The 22,513-nt window shown below is 41.0% G+C and overlaps 1 protein-coding gene across 2 annotated transcripts in view; it reads right to left on the bottom strand.

The window, feature by feature from the left end:
• Nucleotides 1–3,258: 3,258 nt before the first annotated feature.
• ccdc24 (coiled-coil domain containing 24) overlaps nt 3,259–22,513 on the bottom strand; it is a 39,558-nt gene continuing 20,303 nt past the window's right edge. The window contains exons 7-9 of one of the 2 annotated variants that reach the window (XM_088085781.1): nt 19,183–19,246; nt 18,621–18,738; nt 3,259–4,743 (exon numbers count right to left, since the gene is read on the bottom strand). In XM_088085781.1, coding sequence (XP_087941907.1) covers nt 3,816–4,743; nt 18,621–18,738; nt 19,183–19,246 — 1,110 coding nt within the window. In that variant the 3' untranslated portion in view covers nt 3,259–3,815. Of the gene's footprint in view, nt 4,744–9,358; nt 10,899–18,620; nt 18,739–19,182; nt 19,247–22,513 lie in introns of those variants that run through there. The other variant, XM_042498494.2, reaches the window with a different exon arrangement.

Below are 22,513 nucleotides of genomic sequence, written 5' to 3'. Positions count from 1 at the left end.
GACTTTTATTAGTGCTGGTGACGTCATCTGGCTTCCAGTGTAGCACCAGGTAACCATGTTGTTGAAGAGGTGAAAATGCTGAAGGTGTAGCTCTTTCATAAAGGACACCAAATGGTGTTTGTTTTTTTAATATCCTAATGATACTTTACTTTATCCTTCTCAATTTCATGTAATTAACTCCATGGTAACATTTAGTATTACTTCCATGTCATACCACTATTTCAGTAATGTAGGCCTTTTTATGCCTCAGTGCTGGCATTGTGTTTTTTGGGTTGTCTTTCTGTCCATGAATGTGATATGTCAAGAACAGCTTGAGGAATTTTTTTTAAATTTTACACAAACATTCACTTGGACTCAACCAATTAGAATTTTGTTGGTAAGAGGTCAAGATCACTGTGATCTCACAAAACCGTCTAATAGGGTAAAATGATGAAGTACTAATATTATATCCAAAAGGTCATAGGTAAACTTCACTTTGATTTCATAATGTTCTGCAAAAACACTTCTTTGGTCATTACTCAACGTCATAACTGAGGAACAGAGGGGGAGACATTTGGTCAGATACTAAATTGAGGACACTATCCTGGGTGTCCACCTAAAAACTGCTGATTGTTTATACCTTCTGTGCTGCTGGGGGAGAGATGTGTGTAAACGCATCCATGTTTGAACAGATATGATTGTAAAGTGTAAGTAAAACTTGACTGGTATGAAAGGTTCAAAAATGAACCTCTTTCCTTGCTTTAAATGTTTCTTTTTCTTTGGTCTCATAAAAAATCAACATGTAAGTGTTCCAAGTGCCCAAAAGTAATTCACAGATTAATATTCTACATACTGATAGTTATTACTCATACTCTTAATTACTTTTCTTACTTACCCTGTAAGAAAAACTCTTATGAACTAAGTTAAAACTCCATTAACAGAAATGCCAATAGACTCGTGTATTTAAGTGTTTTTTTTTGTTTTTTTTACAGTTAGTGTCTCTAAAAGCCATGGGTGATGAGAAATTTTTAGTATCACACTTTTTTATTTTTTAATGAATGAAAAGAGATCGGGAGTTAACCGGATCACCCGGAGAAAACCCGATCGAACACACACAAATAACACAATTTTACAATGTTTGTTTGGTTAGGAAGAAACCGGAGCACCCGGAGAAAACCCAATCAAACACACACAAATAATACAATTTTACAATGTTTGTTAGGGAGAAACCGGAGCACCCGGAGAAAACCCTAACAAATTAAGACACATACTAATGAGTTTGACTGTCCTGAAACCCTAAGAATCGAGCAATTCTCAGGCGTATACCCGACCTGCGTGGGGCTGCAGCGACTGGCTGCCCAGGGCTGCTGCAACTGGCAACTGGCTGCACTGCACTGCTGCAACTGGCAACTGGCTCCACAGCGCTGCTGCAGCTTGCAACTGGCTGCACAGAGTTGCTGCAGCTGGCGACTGACCCCTGGGCCGAGCAAGCAGAGAATTCCTGCTGTAGGGCCTCATGTTTGGTGATGTTTTTGTCCCGCTTTGCCATCATCGCCTTACGTTTTTCCTCCAGAGCTCTTTCTTTGACAGCTGTCTTCCGGAGCTTCTGGAGTTCTTTGCGGAGGGCGTTATTCTGGCGTTTCAAGGAGCTCTTTTCCACCTTCAGGAAGTCATACTCGTTGGCCAGAGCTACTTCTCCTTTGAGGCTGCTGCGGAGCTCCTGAACCTCAAGCTGCACAGCGGTGTTTCTTTGGCTCAGGGCTTCGATCTCAGACTTGATCGAGTTGTGTCTTTGCTCCACAGCTGCTTCTTTGGAGTGCTCTTGCTGCAGCTCCTGAAGTTGTTTTTGCAGAGTTTCATTTTCCTTAGTCAGGACAATTTTCTCTGCCTCCATGTTCTCAGAAGTGGCCTTGAGATCACCCAGAAATTTCAGGTTGTCCTTGAGGACCTGGATTTCTGCGGATGTGGTCGTGTTCCGTTCCTTCAGGTCTTCGATGTATTTTTTCATATCGTCATGTTTGGTCTTCCAGTCTGGCTCATTTTCAAGTTTGCTGCTGAGCTCAGACTGGGTCGTCTTCAGGATTCGGTCTTCTTCCAGCAGGACTGGCAACTCAGCTTCCAGTTGGCTGAGTTTGCTCTTACAATCCTCTCTCATCTGGAGCTCTGTGGTGGCATCCCGGATTTCCTGATTCAAATTGACATTTTGTTGTTTTAAAACATCAATTTTGTCCTGTGCTGTCTTGCATTCGTCCTGATAGGTCCTCAGCTCCTCAGATGTTTTCTTGATGCCCTCAAGTTTTTGCTCCAGGGCAACCTTTTCCTTCTCAAGCTGCTGAAGATCTGTCTTTTTTGCCTTACTCTTTTTCTTTTCGGCCTCGTATTCTTCACGCAGATTGTCAAAGGGGGTCAGCTTTGTCTGGAGATCCTGAACAGTTTGTGCAAGAGTCGCACGACGAAGGTCCAGCGCTTCATTCGACTCCTGGATGCTCTTGTAATTATTGTAGATGGTGTTCTGCTGGTGCACCTTTTCAGTGAGCATCCTGACCTGTTTTTGCAGGGAGACGCAGAGCTTCCTTGCAGATTTTTCATCTGCTTGGATTTCTTCATACGTCTCCTCTGACACTTCACAGTTCTTCAGCTGTCTTTTGATGGTATGAATTTCCTGGTGCAGGGTCGTAAGCTGTTGAGTGACGGCCCGCAGGTTCACAGTCATGGCGTTGAAGTCATCGCCCCCCTCTGCCTGCTCCTGGTGGAGTTCCATATCGATGCTCTCCTCAGTGGACTCCAGCAGAGGCTTGGTCTTTTTCCTACGACTCATTTTCTGTTCTATTAAGGCTGGAAAGTTGAAACTACTTCTATGTTTTTCCACAGAAATACAGTAACAAGCTGTATTGTCAGTGGGGATGTGATGGTAAAGAATGCAGCGCAGTGAAATTAACACTGTTGGTGAGAAGATGTGTCTCCAGTAAGGCAGCGAACAGGTGAGTGAGACTGTGTCTGTGTGTGTCAGTAAGGTAAGGTTTTATATGCAATGTTGGTGACCTAACAAAGCATAGTGTTATGTGACATCACAGTGTTCTAGAATGTGTCTTTGTTACACTTGCTTTAGAATGTTGATGTCACTGTAACATCACTGTGATGTCACAGTGACGTCACAGTGACATCACAGTGATGTTACAGTGACATCACAGTGACATCACAGTGATGTTACAGTGACATCACAACTTTCCAGCCTTAATAGAGCAGAAAACGAGTCCTAGGAAAAACACCAAGCCTCTGCTGGACTGGACTCTGCTGTAAAGTGTAAGTAAAACTTGACTGGTATGCAGAGCAAACAGCAACAAGGTGGGAATTCTAGTTTAAAAGCAGAATTGTCATAGTAGAAAAGCACAGGTGTTATATCATTAACTCAACCAAAGCAGCTGAATTGCATCAAAACATGATTTATGTTATTATTTATACCTTTGAGAACCACAGAGAGCTATACGGTCATTTCCAAGTGTTCAGTTAAAACACATCTTAGTTATTATTACGCATCTACTTTGTGGTTTGTAGAGTGTTAGTTGTGTTTTTTCAATGAAAGCAGGGCTGTTAGCTTGAACATGAAGAAGACAAACCTGCATGGATCACACTGCTGTGAAATTAATCCAGAGGGAAAAAAATGTATGCACTAATCATGTTCCAAAATATAATAGTGATTCTGTGATGTTTTGTCACTATGTAAAAAGGAAGACATCTCCAGAGGACACAGTATGTTCAATAATTTAGTTAACCTTCCTTACATTTTTACTTCAACAGACCTATCAGACTAACTTATGTCTGGTCAGAGGCCGACCTCATGTTGACACCCTTGCAGGAGGGACTGGTTGGTAAAACCTGTTAATAAACTCCAGCTCTGTCTTTGTCTCTTGGACACCTTTCGGCTGACTTGTGGTGCTCTCAAGTGGTCTTTTGGGGGAAGTAAATAATTGTCCTTGAGTCCGTAATGACGCTGGATGGCTTTGCTGCTCCTTTTCAAGATGACCAGTTCTGTCGGTTCCATTGTTGCTCTTCCTAAAGCCAACCGGAGAATAAAAACTCTCAGAAGAACTCTTCCGCCTGTCATTATCTGCATTATCTGTCTGTGCTGTTGTTGATACTAAACTACCTTCGCAGGTGCTATTCTGTTGCCCATTTTGTGTCTTTGATTTCCCCGTCGTTGACACAGAATGCTCAGTACTATTGTAACTGCCTGCACCACAGTGAGGGGGTTTTCTTTCTGTTTGTGGTGACAAATCACAATTTCTGCTCAGGCTGTGAATACAGCGATGGGATGACAGGTGGGTGTCCTGAATGGGAGAGTTTCTCTGAGATTTTATTTCAAAAGTAGGACTAGAAGTCAGGGTCCTGTGGTGGAGACCACTACCATCTTGCTCTGGAGAATGACTGTGGTCATGTACAGTTGTAACTATCATTGGGTCACTGCAAAACTGTGAGAGTGAAATAGTGAAGTGGCTGTTCACATGCACAGGAGTGGCAATCCTGTTGCAGAAAGGTGTTTGTGTTTTCCTAGGTCCAGTGGATGCGCTTCTGTGCTGCCCATGAGTATTAGACAGTGCAGAACTATTAATGAGTTTCACTGATGAAGAGGTCTTGTTAGGAGGAGCGCCGGGTGGTGGCTTGGGTGTACTGTGGCACCGAGGAGGAGGTGGATTTGGTCTTAGAGCTGATGTGGCATTTAAAGCTTGCAGATTCTCACCACAAATTGCTTGACTTGCCGACAGTCTGGGAGAGAGGATGGAAATGGAAATCCCATTGAGAAACACTGTCATGCATGAGGACAATGAAAAGATGTACAGTATATTCAGAATATCAACACTGTGCACACAGAGAGCTTGAATGAAACATGAGGGCACAGATTATGAGTGGTCTTTACGGTGTCCTGCTGCCGTTGTTATGTGAATTTTATCATTTTATAGGTTTCAAAACATCTTGCCAAAGGACTACAGTTGAAAATTAGCCTGATGGCTAACACTGGCACATTTACAGAAACGTTGATTAACGTGTGTTATTTTTATAAATAAAAGAAATTAAATAAAATGAGCAATTGTGAAGCAGCAAAAAAATGGTTTAGGGATGAGCTTTATTTTGTAGGCCAACCGAGAAGTTAGCTGGATTTTAGATTTATTGCCAGAGGTAAAAAGTCAAAGTTAGGTTACAGAGTGGCCTCTACAGAGTGCCCCAGAAATGTGATCATGCCGAATATGACTTTACAGCTTTGCTGTGGTAGAGATAGTAAGTCATTCAAACATAGTGTAGTTCATTTACAGCCAAACATTACCTTTTTACTGCAAGTTGTTATATTCAGACAGCACAAGCACATGGAAACTAATGCTGGGACCTCAACAAAAGTACATGCTGAATGGGATAGTTAGAATTTAGAAAAATTGGGCACGGATGGTTAGGATCAGGAGAAGGTGGCACATGGTAAGTGTAGGATTACAGACATTAATTCTACATAAATGTGGGATTTGTGTGTGGCTGTTTCTGTAATTAAGTAAAATGGATTTTGCATTTAAGACTGGTGTACGCACCAGAAGTCTTTGCAGAAAAAATCCAGTGGTTTTATTAACCAAAATCACTGTTGAAACAGAGAAGAACTTAAGTACCATGAAAATTAACAAAAATTAACTGAGATGAGAAACAACTGAAAAGTGGCTTTACACAACCTTTCCTGGCCCCACCCTAATCGGACTCAACCACTGCATGGGGGAAGTGGAACCAAAAGGGGAATGAAGCCTAAACTTGATTCAAACAAGCAAATTTTAACATATAAACTGCAAAAATATTTAGGGTTGAGTAAAAGTTAATAAATCCTTCTCTCTAGAATGAAATATATGCTCACACATCCTCAATCAGTAACCAATGTTTGATCCCACAGATAGGAAAAAAAATACATTAATTCGAGAAGCAAACACTGCACTCCAGCATGAAAGTCTGGGGTTTGTTGGATCCATCCACCACTCCTAGTATTTCTAAAAAAATGGAATTATGTGTAAAAAGTCTTTCTTTTAAAAATAACTAAAATAAAGGTGAGATTGTCCATTCAGTTGCTTTCCCCCAATTTTGTAATTTCAAAATCGCGATGTAATTTACAACCAGTATAATGCTGCAACCCCTAGTGGAGCAAGCTTCACATAGGCCTTCTATCAGACTACGTTGTTATTTAAATCAATTGATTTTTGTTGTCATAGCAGAAACAAACAGCGGTTTCCAAGGTGGAAGTCTGGAGTTTGTTTGATTTGAGATTTTGAGGATTTTTGAACATTGGGGGTAATATGACTTCATCAATTTATAAGAGTGCTTTCACAGGGTTTGTGGCCTTAATTTAATTCAATCTGTCACTTGCTGCTTAACACCTATATATATATACAAAGACATTCTCTTAAGTTGTGTATTACCGATTGTTTAATGTATTTATTCTCAGTTGTATCTCCTTTTCTCCTATGTTTCATAACCTTTAAACAGTTTTTATTTGTTTCATCATCTAGCAGTTTTGAAATTTACAAATCACTTTGCGATTTTAAAAAGTGAAATATAAAAAGTATATAATAAAAAATATTATTAATAATTATTATTAGCATTTTTTTTCTTGTATATCTTTTGTTTTGTACCTTTACACAATTAATGATTGACTTAACCAGCTGACCGTTTATTATTTTTAAGGAGTTTCTGCATTTAGTTTATTCATCCATTGTAATGGACAGGGACAAATGCATAATTAAGTATCCTTATAAAAATATAGGATTTGAGAAATATCAGATTTGCCCCTGCTGCATCACTCTTTATAAACATAGTTTTGTTGTACATATTCAAATGCTGGCAGTGTCAAACATTCACTGCTGTATGTGTCAAGAAATTAAAATAACAAAAATGAACCTCTTTCCTTGCTTTAAATGCTTCTTTTTCTTTGGTCTCATAAAAAATCAACATGTAAGTGTTCCAAGTGCCCAAAAGTAATTCACAGATTAATATTCTACATACTGATAGTTATTACTCATACTCTTAATTACTTTTCTTACTTACCCTGTAAGAAAAACTCTCATGAACTATGCTAAAACTCCATTAACAGAAATGCCAATAGACTCGTGTATTTAAGTGTTTTTTGTTTTTTTTACAGTTAGTGTCTCTTAAAGCCATGGGTGATGAGAAATTTTTAGTATCACACTTTTTTATTTTTTAATGAATGAAAAGAGATCGGGAGTTAACCGGATCACCCGGAGAAAACCCGATCGAACACACTAAATAACACAATTTTACAATGTTTGTTTGGTTAGGAAGAAACCGGAGCACCCGGAGAAAACCCAATCAAACACACACAAATAATACAATTTTACAATGTTTGTTAGGGAGAAACCGGAGCACCCGGAGAAAACCCTAACAAATTAAGACACATACTAATGAGTTTGACTGTCCTGAAACCCGAAGAATCGAGCAATTCTCAGGCGTATACCCGACCTGCGTGGGGCTGCAGCGACTGGCTGCCCAGGGCTGCTGCAACTGGCAACTGGCTGCACTGCACTGCTGCAACTGGCAACTGGCTCCACAGCGCTGCTGCAGCTTGCGACTGGCTGCACAGAGTTGCTGCAGCTGGCGACTGACCCCTGGGCCGAGCAAGCAGAGAATTCCTGCTGTAGGGCCTCATGTTTGGTGATGTTTTTGTCCCGCTTTGCCATCATCGCCTTACGTTTTTCCTCCAGAGCTCTTTCTTTGACAGCTGTCTTCCGGAGCTTCTGGAGTTCTTTGCGGAGGGCGTTATTCTGGCGTTTCAAGGAGCTCTTTTCCACCTTCAGGAAGTCATACTCGTTGGCCAGAGCTACTTCTCCTTTGAGGCTGCTGCGGAGCTCCTGAACCTCAAGCTGCACAGCGGTGTTTCTTTGGCTCAGGGCTTCGATCTCAGACTTGATCGAGTTGTGTCTTTGCTCCACAGCTGCTTCTTTGGAGTGCTCTTGTTGCAGCTCCTGAAGTTGTTTTTGCAGAGTTTCATTTTCCTTAGTCAGGACAATTTTCTCTGCCTCCATGTTCTCAGAAGTGGCCTTGAGATCACCCAGAAATTTCAGGTTGTCCTTGAGGACCTGGATTTCTGCGGATGTGGTCGTGTTCCGTTCCTTCAGGTCTTCGATGTATTTTTTCATATCGTCATGTTTGGTCTTCCAGTCTGGCTCATTTTCAAGTTTGCTGCTGAGCTCAGACTGGGTCGTCTTCAGGATTCGGTCTTCTTCCAGCAGGACTGGCAACTCAGCTTCCAGTTGGCTGAGTTTGTTCTTACAATCCTCTCTCATCTGGAGCTCTGTGGTGGCATCCCGGATTTCCTGATTCAAATTGACATTTTGTTGTTTTAAAACATCAATTTTGTCCTGTGCTGTCTTGCATTCGTCCTGATAGGTCCTCAGCTCCTCGGATGTTTTCTTGATGCCCTCAAGTTTTTGCTCCAGGGCAACCTTTTCCTTCTCAAGCTGCTGAAGATCTGTCTTTTTTGCCTTACTCTTTTTCTTTTCGGCCTCGTATTCTTCACGCAGATTGTCAAAGGGGGTCAGCTTTGTCTGGAGATCCTGAACAGTTTGTGCAAGAGTCGCACGACGAAGGTCCAGCGCTTCATTCGACTCCTGGATGCTCTTGTAATTATTGTAGATGGTGTTCTGCTGGTGCACCTTTTCAGTGAGCATCCTGACCTGTTTTTGCAGGGAGACGCAGAGCTTCCTTGCAGATTTTTCATCTGCTTGGATTTCTTCAAACGTCTCCTCTGACACTTCACAGTTCTTCAGCTGTCTTTTGATGGTATGAATTTCCTGGTGCAGGGTCGTAAGCTGTTGAGTGACGGCCCGCAGGTTCACAGTCATGGCGTTGAAGTCATCGCCCCCCTCTGCCTGCTCCTGGTGGAGTTCCATATCGATGCTCTCCTCAGTGGACTCCAGCAGAGGCTTGGTCTTTCCTACGACTCATTTTCTGTTCTATTAAGGCTGGAAAGTTGAAACTACTTCTATGTTTTTCCACAGAAATACAGTAACAAGCTGTATTGTCAGTGGGGATGTGATGGTAAAGAATGCAGCGCAGTGAAATTAACACTGTTGGTGAGAAGATGTGTCTCCAGTAAGGCAGCGAACAGGTGAGTGAGACTGTGTCTGTGTGTGTCAGTAAGGTAAGGTTTTATATGCAATGTTGGTGACCTAACAAAGCACAGTGTTACGTGACATCACAGTGTTCTAGAATGTGTCTTTGTTACACTTGCTTTAGAATGTTGATGTCACTGTAACATCACTGTGATGTCACAGTGATGTCACAGTGACATCACAGTGATGTTACAGTGACATCACAGTGACATCACAGTGATGTTACAGTGACATCACAACTTTCCAGCCTTAATAGAGCAGAAAACGAGTCCTAGGAAAAACACCAAGCCTCTGCTGGACTGGACTCTGCTGTAAAGTGTAAGTAAAACTTGACTGGTATGCAGAGCAAACAGCAACAAGGTGGGAATTCTAGTTTAAAAGCAGAATTGTCATAGTAGAAAAGCACAGGTGTTATATCATTAACTCAACTAAAGCAGCTGAATTGCATCAAAACATGATTTATGTTATTATTTATACCTATGAGAACCACAGAGAGCTATACGGTCATTTCCAAGTGTTCAGTTAAAACACATCTTAGTTATTATTACGCATCTACTTTGTGGTTTGTAGAGTGTTAGTTGTGTTTTTTCAATGAAAGCAGGGCTGTTAGCTTGAACATGAAAAAGACAAACCTGCATGGATCACACTGCTGTGAAATTAATCCAGAGGGAAAAAAATGTATGCACTAATCATGTTCCAAAATATAATAGTGATTCTGTGATGTTTTGTCACTATGTAAAAAGGAAGACATCTCCAGAGGACACAGTATGTTCAATAATTTAGTTAACCTTCCTTACATTTTTACTTCAACAGACCTATCAGACTAACTTGTGTCTGGTCAGAGGCCGACCTCATGTTGACACCCTTGCAGGAGGGACTGGTTGGTAAAACCTGTTAATAAACTCCAGCTCTGTCTTTGTCTCTTGGACACCTTTCAGCTGACTTGTGGTGCTCTCAAGTGGTCTTTTGGGGGAAGTAAATAATTGTCCTTGAGTCCGTAATGACGCTGGATGGCTTTGCTGCTCCTTTTCAAGATGACCAGTTCTGTCGGTTCCATTGTTGCTCTTCCTAAAGCCAACTGGAGAATAAAAACTCTCAGAAGAACTCTTCCGCCTGTCATTATCTGTCTGTGCTGTTGTTGATACTAAACTACCTTCGCAGGTGCTATTCTGTTGCCCATTTTGTGTCTTTGATTTCCCCGTCGTTGACTCAGAATGCTCAGTACTATTGTAACTGCCTGCACCACAGTGAGGGGGTTTTCTTTCTGTTTGTGGTGACAAATCACAATTTCTGCTCAGGCTGTGAATAAAGCGATGGGATGACAGGAGGGTGTTGTGAATGGGAGAGTTTCTCTGAGATTTCATTTCAAAAGTAGGACTAGAAGTCAGGGTCCTGTGGTGGAGACCACTACCATCTTGCTCTGGAGAATGACTGTGGTCATGTACAGTTGTAACTATCATTGGGTCACTGCAAGACTGTGAGAGTGAAATGGTGAAGTGGCTGTTCACATGCACAGGAGTGGCAATCCTGTTGCAGAAAGGTGTTTGTGTTTTCCTAGGTCCAGTGGATGCACTTCTGTGCTGCCCATGAGTACTAGACAGTGCAGAACTATTAATGAGTTTCACTGATGAAGAGGTCTTGTTAGGAGGAGCGCCGGGTGGTGGCTTGGGTGTACTGTGGCACCAAGGAGGAGGTGGATTTGGTCTTAGAGCTGATGTGGCATTTAAAACTTGCAGATTCTCACCACAAATTGCTTGGCTTGCCGACAGTCTGGGAGAGAGGATGGAAATGGAAATCCCATTGAGAAACACTGTCATGCATGAGGACAATGAAAAGATGTACAGTATATTCAGAATATCAACACTGTGCACACAGAGAGCTTGAATGAAACATGACGGCATAGATTATGAGTGGTCTTTATGGTGTCCTGCTGCCGTTGTTATGTGAATTTTATCATTTTATAGGTTTCAAAACATCTTGCCAAAGGACTACAGTTGAAAATTAGCCTGATGGCTAACACTGGCACATTTACAGAAACGTTGATTAACGTGTGTTATTTTTATAAATAAAAGAAATTAAATAAAATGAGCAATTGTGAAGCAGCAAAAAAATGGTCTAGGGATGAGCTTTATTTTGTAGGCCAACCGAGAAGTTAGCTGGATTTTAGATTTATTGCCAGAGGTAAAAAGTCAAAGTTAGGCTACAGAGTGGCCTCTACAGAGTGCCCCAGAAATGTCATCATGCCGAATATGACTTTACAGCTTTGCTGTGGTAGAAATAGTAAGTCATTCAAACATAGTGTAGTTCATTTACAGCCAAACATTACCTTTTTACTGCAAGTTGTTATATTCAGACAGCACAAGCACATGGAAACTAATGCTGGGACCTCAACAAAAGTACATGCTGAATGGGATAGTTAGAATTTAGAAAAATTGGGCACGGATGGTTAGGATCAGGAGAAGGTGGCACATGGTAAGTGTAGGATTACAGACATTAACTTTTACATAAATGTGGGATTTGTGTGTGGCTGTTTCTGTAATTAAGTAAAATGGATTTTGCATTTAAGACTGGTTTACGCGCCAGAAGTCTTTGCAGAAAAGATCCAGTGGTTTTATTAACCTAAATCACTGTTGAAACAGAGAAGAACTTAAGTACCATGAAAATTAACAAAAATTAACTGAGATGAGAAACAACTGAAAAGTGGCTTTACACAACCTTCCTGGCCCCACCCTAATCGGACTCAACCACTGCATGGGGAAGTGGAACCAAAAGGGGAATGAAGCCTAAACTTGATTCAAACAAGCAAATTTTAACATATAAACTGCAAAAATATTTAGGGTTGAGTAATAGTTAATAAATCCTTCTCTCTAGAATGAAATATATGCTCACACATCCTCAATCAGTAACCAATGTTTGATCCCACAGATAGGAAAAAAAAATACATTAATTCGAGAAGCAAACACTGCACTCCAGCATGAAAGTCTGGGGTTTGTCGGATCCATCCACCACTCCTAGTATTTCTAAAAAAATGGAATTATGTGTAAATAGTCTTTCTTTTAAAAATAACTAAAATAAAGGTGAGATTGTCCATTCAGTTGCTTTCCCCCAATTTTGTAATTTCAAAATCGCGATGTAATTTACAACCAGTATAATGCTGCAACCCCTAGTGGAGCAAGCTTCACAGAGGCCTTCTATCAGACTACGTTGTTATTTAAATCGATTGATTTTTGTTGTCATAGCAGAAACAAACAGCGGTTTCCAAGGTGGAAGTCTGGAGTTTGTTTGATTTGAGATTTTGAGGATTTTTGAACATTGGGGGTAATATGACTCCTATATATATATATATATATATATACAAAGACATTCTCTGAAGTTGTGTATTACTGATTGTTTAATGTATTTATTCTCAGTTGTATCTCCTTTTCTCCTATGTTTCATAACCTTTAAACAGTTTTTATTTGTTTCATCATCTAGCAGTTTTGAAATTTACAAATCACTTTGCGATTTTAAAAAGTGAAATATAAAAAGTATATAATAAAAAATATTATTAATAATTATTATTAGCATTTTTTTTCTTGTATATCTTTTGTTTTGTACCTTTACACAATTAATGATTGACTTAACCAGCTGACCGTTTATTATTTTTAAGGAGTTTCTGCCTTTAGTTTATTCATCCATTGTAATGGACAGGGACAAATGCATAATTAAGTATCCTTATAAAAATATAGGATTTGAAAAATATCAGATTTGCCCCTGCTGCATCACTCTTTATAAACATAGTTTTGTTGTACATATTCAAATGCCGGCAGTGTCAAACATTCACTGCTGTATGTGTCAAGAAATTAAAATAACAAAAATGAACCTCTTTCCTTGCTTTAAATGTTTCTTTTTCTTTGGTCTCATAAAAAATCAACATGTAAGTGTTCCAAGTGCCCAAAAGTAATTCACAGATTAATATTCTACATACTGATAGTTATTACTCATACTCTTAATTACTTTTCTTACTTACCCTGTAAGAAAAACTCTCATGAACTAAGCTAAAACTCCATTAACAGAAATGCCAATAGACTCATGTATTTAAGTGGTTTTTTTTTTTTTTTTACAGTTAGTGTCTCTAAAAGCCATGGGTGATGAGAAATTTTTAGTATCACACTTTTTTATTTTTCAATGAATGAAAAGAGATCGGGAGTTAACCGGATCACCCGGAGAAAACCCGATCGAACACACACAAATAATACAATTTTACAATGTTTGTTTGGTTAGGAAGAAACCGGAGCACCCGGAGAAAACCCAATCAAACACACACAAATAATACAATTTTACAATGTTTGTTAGGGAGAAACCGGAGCACCCGGAGAAAACCCTAACAAATTAAGACACATACTAATGAGTTTGACTGTCCTGAAACCCGAAGAATCGAGCAATTCTCAGGCGTATACCCGACCTGCGTGGGGCTGCAGCGACTGGCTGCCCAGGGCTGCTGTAACTGGCAACTGGCTCCACAGCGCTGCTGCAGCTTGCGACTGGCTGCACAGAGTTGCTGCAGCTGGCGACTGACCCCTGGGCTGAGCAAGCTGAGAATTCCTGCTGTAGGGCCTCATGTTTGGTGATGTTTTTGTCCCGCTTTGCCATCATCGCCTTACGTTTTTCCTCCAGAGCTCTTTCTTTGACAGCTGTCTTCCGGAGCTTCTGGAGTTCTTTGCGGAGGGCGTTATTCTGGCGTTTCAAGGAGCTCTTTTCCACCTTCAGGAAGTCATACTCGTTGGCCAGAGCTACTTCTCCTTTGAGGCTGCTGCGGAGCTCCTGAACCTCAAGCTGCACAGCGGTGTTTCTTTGGCTCAGGGCTTCGATCTCAGACTTGATCGAGTTGTGTCTTTGCTCCACAGCTGCTTCTTTGGAGTGCTCTTGTTGCAGCTCCTGAAGTTGTTTTTGCAGAGTTTCATTTTCCTTAGTCAGGACAATTTTCTCTGCCTCCATGTTCTCAGAAGTGGCCTTGAGATCACCCAGAAATTTCAGGTTGTCCTTGAGGACCTGGATTTCTGCGGATGTGGTCGTGTTCCGTTCCTTCAGGTCTTCGATGTATTTTTTCATATCGTCATGTTTGGTCTTCCAGTCTGGCTCATTTTCAAGTTTGCTGCTGAGCTCAGACTGGGTCGTCTTCAGGATTCGGTCTTCTTCCAGCAGGACTGGCAACTCAGCTTCCAGTTGGCTGAGTTTGTTCTTACAATCCTCTCTCATCTGGAGCTCTGTGGTGGCATCCCGGATTTCCTGATTCAAATTGACATTTTGTTGTTTTAAAACATCAATTTTGTCCTGTGCTGTCTTGCATTCGTCCTGATAGGTCCTCAGCTCCTCGGATGTTTTCTTGATGCCCTCAAGTTTTTGCTCCAGGGCAACCTTTTCCTTCTCAAGCTGCTGAAGATCTGTCTTTTTTGCCTTACTCTTTTTCTTTTCGGCCTCGTATTCTTCACGCAGATTGTCAAAGGGGGTCAGCTTTGTCTGGAGATCCTGAACAGTTTGTGCAAGAGTCGCACGACGAAGGTCCAGCGCTTCATTCGACTCCTGGATGCTCTTGTAATTATTGTAGATGGTGTTCTGCTGGTGCACCTTTTCAGTGAGCATCCTGACCTGTTTTTGCAGGGAGACGCAGAGCTTCCTTGCAGATTTTTCATCTGCTTGGATTTCTTCAAACGTCTCCTCTGACACTTCACAGTTCTTCAGCTGTCTTTTGATGGTATGAATTTCCTGGTGCAGGGTCGTAAGCTGTTGAGTGACGGCCCGCAGGTTCTGATCATGGCGTTGAAGTCGCCGCCCCCTCTGCCTGCTCCTGGTGGAGGTCCATATCGATGCTCTCCTCAGTGGACTCCAGCAGAGGCTTGGTCTTTTTCCTACGACTCATTTTCTGTTCTATTAAGGCTGGAAAGTTGAAACTACTTCTCTGTTTTTCCACAGAAATACAGTAACAAGCTGTATTGTCAGTGGGGATGTGATGGTAAAGAATGCAGCGCAGTGAAATACGATTAACACTGTTGGTGAGAAGATGTGTCTCCAGTAAGGCAGCGAACAGGTGAGTGAGACTGTGTCTGTATGTGTCAGTAAGGTAAGGTTTTATATGCAATGTTGGTGACCTAACAAAGCACAGTGTTACGTGACATCACAGTGTTCTAGAATGTGTCTTTGTTACACTTGCTTTAGAATGTTGATGTCACTGAAACATCACTGTGATGTCACTGTAACATCACTGTGATGTCACTGTAACATCACTGTGATGTCACAGTGACATCACTGTGATGTCACTGTAACACTGCGCTTTGTTAGTTCGCCAACATTCCATATAAAACTTTACCTTACTGGCACACACAGACACAGTCTCACTCACCTGTCAGCTGCCTTACCAGAGACACATTCTCTCACCAACAGTGTTAGCATTCTTTAGCATCACATCTCCACTGACAATACAGCTTGTTACTGTATTTCTGTGGACAAAGAGAAGTGTTTTCAACTTTCCAGCCTTAATAGAGCAGAAAACGAGTCCTAGGAAAAACACCAAGCCTCTGCTGGACTCCAGCGAGGAGAGCTTCGATATGGACCTCCTCCAGGAGCAGACACATGGGGAAAGTAACTTCAACGCCATGACTGTGAACCTGTGGGCCGTCACTCAACAGCTCAAGACCCTGCACCAGGAAATTCATACCATCAAAAGACAGTTGAAAAACTGTGAGGTCTCAGAGGAGACTTTTGAAGAAATCCCAGCAGATGAAAAATCTGCAAGGAAGCTCTGCGTCTCCCTGCAAAAACGGGTCAGGATGCTCACTGGCAAGGTGCACCAGCAGAGCACCATCTACAATAATTACAAGAGCATCAAGGAGTCCAATGAGGCGCTTGACTTTCGTTGTGAGACTCTTGAGCAAACTGTTCAAGATCTCCAGACAAAGCTGAGCCCCTTTGACAGTCTGTGTGAAGAATATGAGGCTGAAAAGAAAAAGAGTAAGGCAAAGACAACACATCTTAGGAAACTCGAGAGGGTGAGGGCTTGAGAGGGAAAAGGACACCCTGGACCAACAACTTAAGGGCATCAAGAACAAATCAGACGAGCTAAAGACCTATCAAGACGAATACAAGTCAACACAGGACAAAATTGATGTTTTCAAACAAAAAAATGTCAATTTGAAACAGGAAATCCTGTAGCAAGCTTGAAAATGAGCCAGACTGGAAGACCAAACATGACAATATGAAAAAATACAGACCTGAAGGAACAGAACAAGACTGCATCAACAGAAATTCAGGTCCTCAAGGATAACCTGAAATTTCTGGGTGATCTCAAGGCAACATGTAACATCACAGAGGCAGAGAGAAAAGTCTTGACAAAGGAAAATGTCACTCTGCAAAAACGACTTAAGAAGCTGCAGAAACAGCACTCCAAAGAAGCAGCTGCGGAGCAAAAACACAACTCGATCAAGTGTGAAATCGAAGCCCTGAGTCAAAGCAACAGCAATGTGCAGCTTGAGGTTCAGGAGCTCCGCAGCAGCCTCCAAGGAGAGGTAGCTCTTGCCAACAAGTATGACTACCTGAAGGTGGAAAAGAGCTCCTTGAAACGCCAGAACAACGCCCTCCGCAAAGAACTCCAGAAGCTGCGGAAGACAGCGGACAAAGAAAGAGTTCTGGAGGCAAAATATAAGGCGATGATGACAAAGAGGAGCAAAAACACCACTGAACATGAGACCCTACAGCAGGAATTCTCAGCTTGCTCAACCCAGGGGTCGCTTGTGCAAGATGACATGTTACCAGTCGCCAGCTGCAGCAGTGCTGTGCAGCCAGTGGTCAGCTGCAGCAGCCCTGTGCAGCCAGTCGCCAGTTGCAGCAGCTCTGTGCAGCCAGTCGCCAGCTGCCACAGCGCTGCGCAGCCAGTCGCAAGCTGCAGCAGCTCTGTGCAGCCAGTCGCCACCTGCAGCAGCGACCCTGTGCAGCCAGTCACCGCAGCCCAATGCAGGTCGGGTATATGCCTGAGAATTACTCAATTCTTAGGGTTTCAGGACACTCAGGGCTCAGCCCAAACTCATTAGTTCGTGTCTGAACTTGATAGGGTTTTCTCCGGGTGCTCCAGTTTCTCCCTTATCACAAAAATATTGTAAAATTGTATTATTTGTGTGTCTTCGATCGGGTTTTCTCCGGGTGATCTAATTAACTCCCGATCTCTTTTCATTCATTAATAAAAAAAAAAAAAGTTAAAAAATAAAGTTTGCAACTGAAAATTTCTCATCACCCATGGGTTTTAGAGACACTAACTGTAAAAAAAATACTTAAATGCATGAGTCTATTGGCATTTCTGTTAATGGAGTTTTAGCATAGTTCAGTTTTTCTACAGTTGTTAGTGTCAAATGTAAAATTACAATATATTGAGTTTCTATTTTAATGATTTTCCTTATGTATTGTCAGAGGTCATCTCAAACTGCTCAGAAACACACTGAACATTGTTTTATCATCTTCATACTTGGTATGTTTATTAACATTTATCATAAAGTTTGCAACAGAAAATTACTCATCACACATGTTTGGGGTTTTAGAGACATTAACTGTAAAAAAAAACCCTTAAATACACAAGTCTATTGGCATTTCTGTTAATGAAGTTTTAGCATAGTTCATGAGAGTTTTTCTTACAGAGTAAGTAAGAAAAGTAATTAAGAGTATGAGTAATAACTATCAATATGTAGAATATTAATCTGTTAATTACTTTTGGGCACTTCTAACACTTACATGTTGATTTTTTATGAGGCCAAAGAAAAAGAGAAATTTAAAGGAAGGAAAGAGGTTAATTTTCAAGTTATTTTAATTTCTTGACACATACAGCAGTGAAATCTTTGACATGGTGGTGGGATCCCCACATTTAGGCTTCCTTGCATTTAGGCTTCCAAAATTATAAAAGTGGTTTTATTAAGATTAGGATTATATTTCTGAACAAACGTGTAAATTTTATGAACATTTGCCACAGCTTATTTTCTACAATAATCCAAAATCAAACAGACAAATCCCAGAAACTTTTTGACGAGGAAAACAGGAAGACGCTAACTTCTGCATCGGCCTACAGAAAGACGTTGTTCCTCGAGCACAATATAAACAAATCTTATCATGGTCAGATGCCTTCAACACCACCACCACTATGGACATGTTGAACCCAGTAAATGCTATTAAAGTTCAGTAATGACAAAACTGCAATGACTCTATCACAATTCACATTCATGGGTGCCATCATACAAAAAACAGATGTTTTGGTTTCAGGGGAGTGCCAAGGAAAGCTGGCCCGATGTGTGGCTGGCCTGTCTTTTCTTAAGCTCCATCATTCCCTTTTCATTTCATTTGTAATAAATTTGGTGTCACATTTATTCAAAAATGATAAAACAGAATTATTTTTTGCTACTCCTTGACACTGTGAACAGTGACAATGCTCTCTTAAAAACAGCTTTTTGGGGGGTCGTAACAACAAAGCATACTAACCTGATTCTGTTTTTCTGTTCTTTCACAGGGCGAGGGGGGGAGGATGATGCTGGAGCAGCAAGTGAGGAGGGGTAGAGCTCTAAGTCCATTTGTACAGCTCCTCTCAGCTCTCTCAACTCTGCACATAAACAAATGAGATTTAAAGGAAACGTCTGAAAATACTATAACACACTGTCACATATTTAATTAAAGAAAACCATCAAAAGATAACAATCATCTAGTGCATTAGGAAAAAAGCAAGTACTCATTACTGAGTTCTGAAAATGAACTCAATTTCTGTTTTACCCAGAATGCTCTCTGGGGTTTTCAATTAGTTTCACTGTCATTTGGCTCAGAGTCGATGGATTTGGCTGAAGTCCTCAATCGTTTTTTTTACCCCATTCATGAGTAAAAAGCTAATGAAGGATGGGTAAAATCATCAGCATTCTCATTTCATCTGTAAATTTATTCACTGAGCTACAGATTAAATGGGATTTTAGAGCTAAAGAGAACTCCCCTCACGCACCGTGTTAAACAATAATATGCCACCAGATGGCAGCAAACACTACAATGTTGGACTCACCTGCAAGCGTCGGCTCTGATTTATCAGATTCACATTGACTCCGACACTTTTGTTTAAAATTTTCCTGCAAGAAACACAAGACGCAAAACAGAATGAGGCAGCGCTTGTGTTTAATCATGCAGTTTGAGTGCACTTAACATAATACTACAGCAAAAATGTAGGCCACATTCAGCCTCTAGTTACTGTAGTGGACGTGGAAAAATGGGAGGCAAATGTATTAAACATGTTCAAGAAAGCATGAGCCTTCGGAAATAGCAAAGGAACGAGGAAAAAGGATAAAAATAACAGAGGGAGTAAGAGGAATGTATGTGTGTGTGTGTGTGTGTGTGTGTGTGTGTGTGTGTGAGAGAGAGAGAGAGAGAGAGAGAGACCACTAAGCGATTGAGCAGCAGTCCTCCATCATATTTTGGCCTCAAATATCTATATCCAAAGCAAATGCAAACCATAGTGCCGTGTGTGTGTGTGTGTGTGTGTGTGTGTGTGTGTGTGTGTTTCTGATTGAAAAGTTGTCTTCATGTGTTTGTGATGAGTGACTGGCAGCCTCCTCTCCTCATTTTACACGAGCACAACACTAATAGAAAGTCTTTATAGCAACCACAGACTTTACAGTAACTCCCTTACACACACATGCACTCACACACACACACACACACACACAGACACACACACACACACACACACACACACACACACACACACACACACACACACACACACACACACACACACACACACACACACACACAGACACAGACACAGACACAGACACACACACACAGGCCTGGAGACTGACAGCTAAAACATATATTTTTGGTCTGTTTTCCCGGTGGGATTCAAACCCAAACCTCCCTGTGTTGTCTTTCAGAGCTGCAGACGAAGTATGTCTGGTGTCTCTGACAGTGAAGTGATTGAAATCCAAAACAACTCTTACACACACATGCAAAGTCTGAAAATAGGCTTTGTGGTCCATGTGGGGTTTGAACCCATTACCATGGCGCTGACTTGCTGATATTTTAGGAAAGTTGTTTCTGTTATTATTCTCAAACATGAATCTCTTGAACCTAAATCCACATGTGCACAGCCAACATACACAGCATATCCCCCAGCAGATGCCGAACCACAAACAGTAGAACGGGGGTCACTGTTCCTGCCACAAAATCCAGCCATTGATTGCTGCCATCTGTTTTGCTGTACACTCGAACCAGACTGGCAAAATATGATCTCACTGGTTTACCAGCAAGAACCTTGACAGAGAATCTACCCCTATCTAGTTTAGATGTTTTTCTATCACTGGAGTCAACGTCATACATGGGTCAAGCTCTGACGGCTGATACTGGTTTAATAGTGAACAAGTTATATTTTGTCTTGTGTAACCTGTCAGTTGTCTAATTTCTAAGCATGATCAACATCAGCTCATCTCTCCCTAATTTAAACCAACAAAACCACACCATTCCTGCTGACTCTGGTGACAAATTATTCACCCACAGCAAACATGACACAATGAGGAACATTTCTACACTCCTGAGCTGACAGAGCACAGCTGATAATGTTATTATTACCACCTGTCCCTTGCAGACAGTGTCTTTGGCTGAGAGCATACAGGAAGCCTAGAAGGTCTCAACCTACAACATCTGCACTATTATTAAAGTGATTATGCAGATCTTTTGAAGTGGTGTTGTATGAGGTATCAATAATTAGTGTATCACAGTAGATGGCAGTCAACATGCCCTCAGTTTTGACAAGCATGCAGCAGCACTGCAACGAAAGCTGAGCTATGTACTGCTGTAGATGGGGGTCAGCAGCAAAATGTATTTTAGCCACTTAAAAAAAGTTCCATTAGTTTGCGCTATTCGCTCATTCATTAGCCGTAACTGGGATGTGAGGGGGCTGGAGCCTATTCCAGCTGATACTGGGCGAGAGGCGGGGTACAACCTAGACAGGTTGCTATATTTAGAGTATTTTCACGGCTTTACGTTTCCGTCTGAGAGCCTTTTTGACGGGTAAGCAGATGCTTCAGTTCCCCAACCATGTGGAGCTCTTATCAAAGCCACCAGACTTCACTGAAAAAAATAGTGATTTTAGCTCACTGTATGCTACAGCTGCCCGTCTACCATTTCCTCTATCAGATAGTTTGTATTACTGTGTGGCTTTGGTGATTCCAAACTAACCCTTTTTTGACACCAAAGTCACATAGTAACACTAACTGACCAACTGTTCGAGGCAGTAGTAGACCAGTAACTCTTGTGTTCAGCGACTGCTTTTCTCAAAGGAGTCAAATTAATGGCTTTAACCCTTTGAGACCTCAGCAAATTGGCTTGATGTCTGTCAAAAAATAGTTAAAAGGCAATGAGCAACTTCATAGGAAAGGACCCAAAAATTAGCAAAATAATTGTTAAAAGTACAGGAAAAGTACCCGAGAATTAGAAAAAAATAAAGAAAAAAAGCAAAACATACAAAATAAGGAAATGACATGAAAAAAGTCCCTAATGGTAATAATAATTCTGTAAAATATTCCTAAATACATAATTATGATAATTATAAATAGATTTTTTGGACATTCTCCAGCTTCTTTAAAAAATAATTTTAAACATCTGCCACTTTCTTGCAATTTGTGGGACAATGCCAACCTTTGTTCCGATGTTTTCAAAAGAAATCATACCAATTTGCTTATATCTTAAGGTTTAAATACTTGTGAAGGTGTCTGAAAGCAACACCAGAAAAGTGATGTCGATACAGGTTTCAAAGGATTAATAAATCATCGTAAATCGCTATTTGATGGCAAGGTAGAGTGGTAAAAATACTTGCAATATAGTGTAGGCTTTAATTGATACTGATTATTTTAGGTGGGACTTTTTTTCAGTGGCTGAAGTGCATTTTGCTGCTGCCTAAGTCCACAGCAGTACATCGCTTAGTTTCTGACTGGTACTGGTACTTTGTATGCAGTGTGCTAACTGACATCGACTGTATGTAATACACTGAAAATGGTAGTTTCTCAACACCACTTAAAAAAATCTGAGCTTTCCTTTTGACAAAAGCAACAGAATAGGCCTCTTTAACCGATTTACATAGAGCACCAACCCATCATGACATAATGTAAATGATGCATTCATGTGAACTAGCCCATGAATTACATCTAGATACTGGCAGAAAGCTTAATGGAGTAACAATGAATGGAGAACCTTTAGCAGCACGTTCAGTTATCCCAAACACATTAGATAAGAGAGATGAGACTTCTGGCTTAACACAATCACAGCCTTCGAATTACACAGAAAAAAAGAAAAGCAAGAACATCATCACTGAAAAAAATGGCCTTGTGTAGAACTGTGACAGA

This window comes from Plectropomus leopardus, chromosome 12, assembly GCF_026936395.1.
Source record: "Plectropomus leopardus strain MGB_pleo_1.0 chromosome 12, ASM2693639v1, whole genome shotgun sequence".
Lineage (NCBI taxonomy): Eukaryota > Metazoa > Chordata > Actinopteri > Perciformes > Serranidae > Plectropomus > Plectropomus leopardus.
The sequence above is the reverse complement of the archived record's forward strand: the minus strand, read 5'-3'. Positions and strand labels throughout refer to the sequence as shown.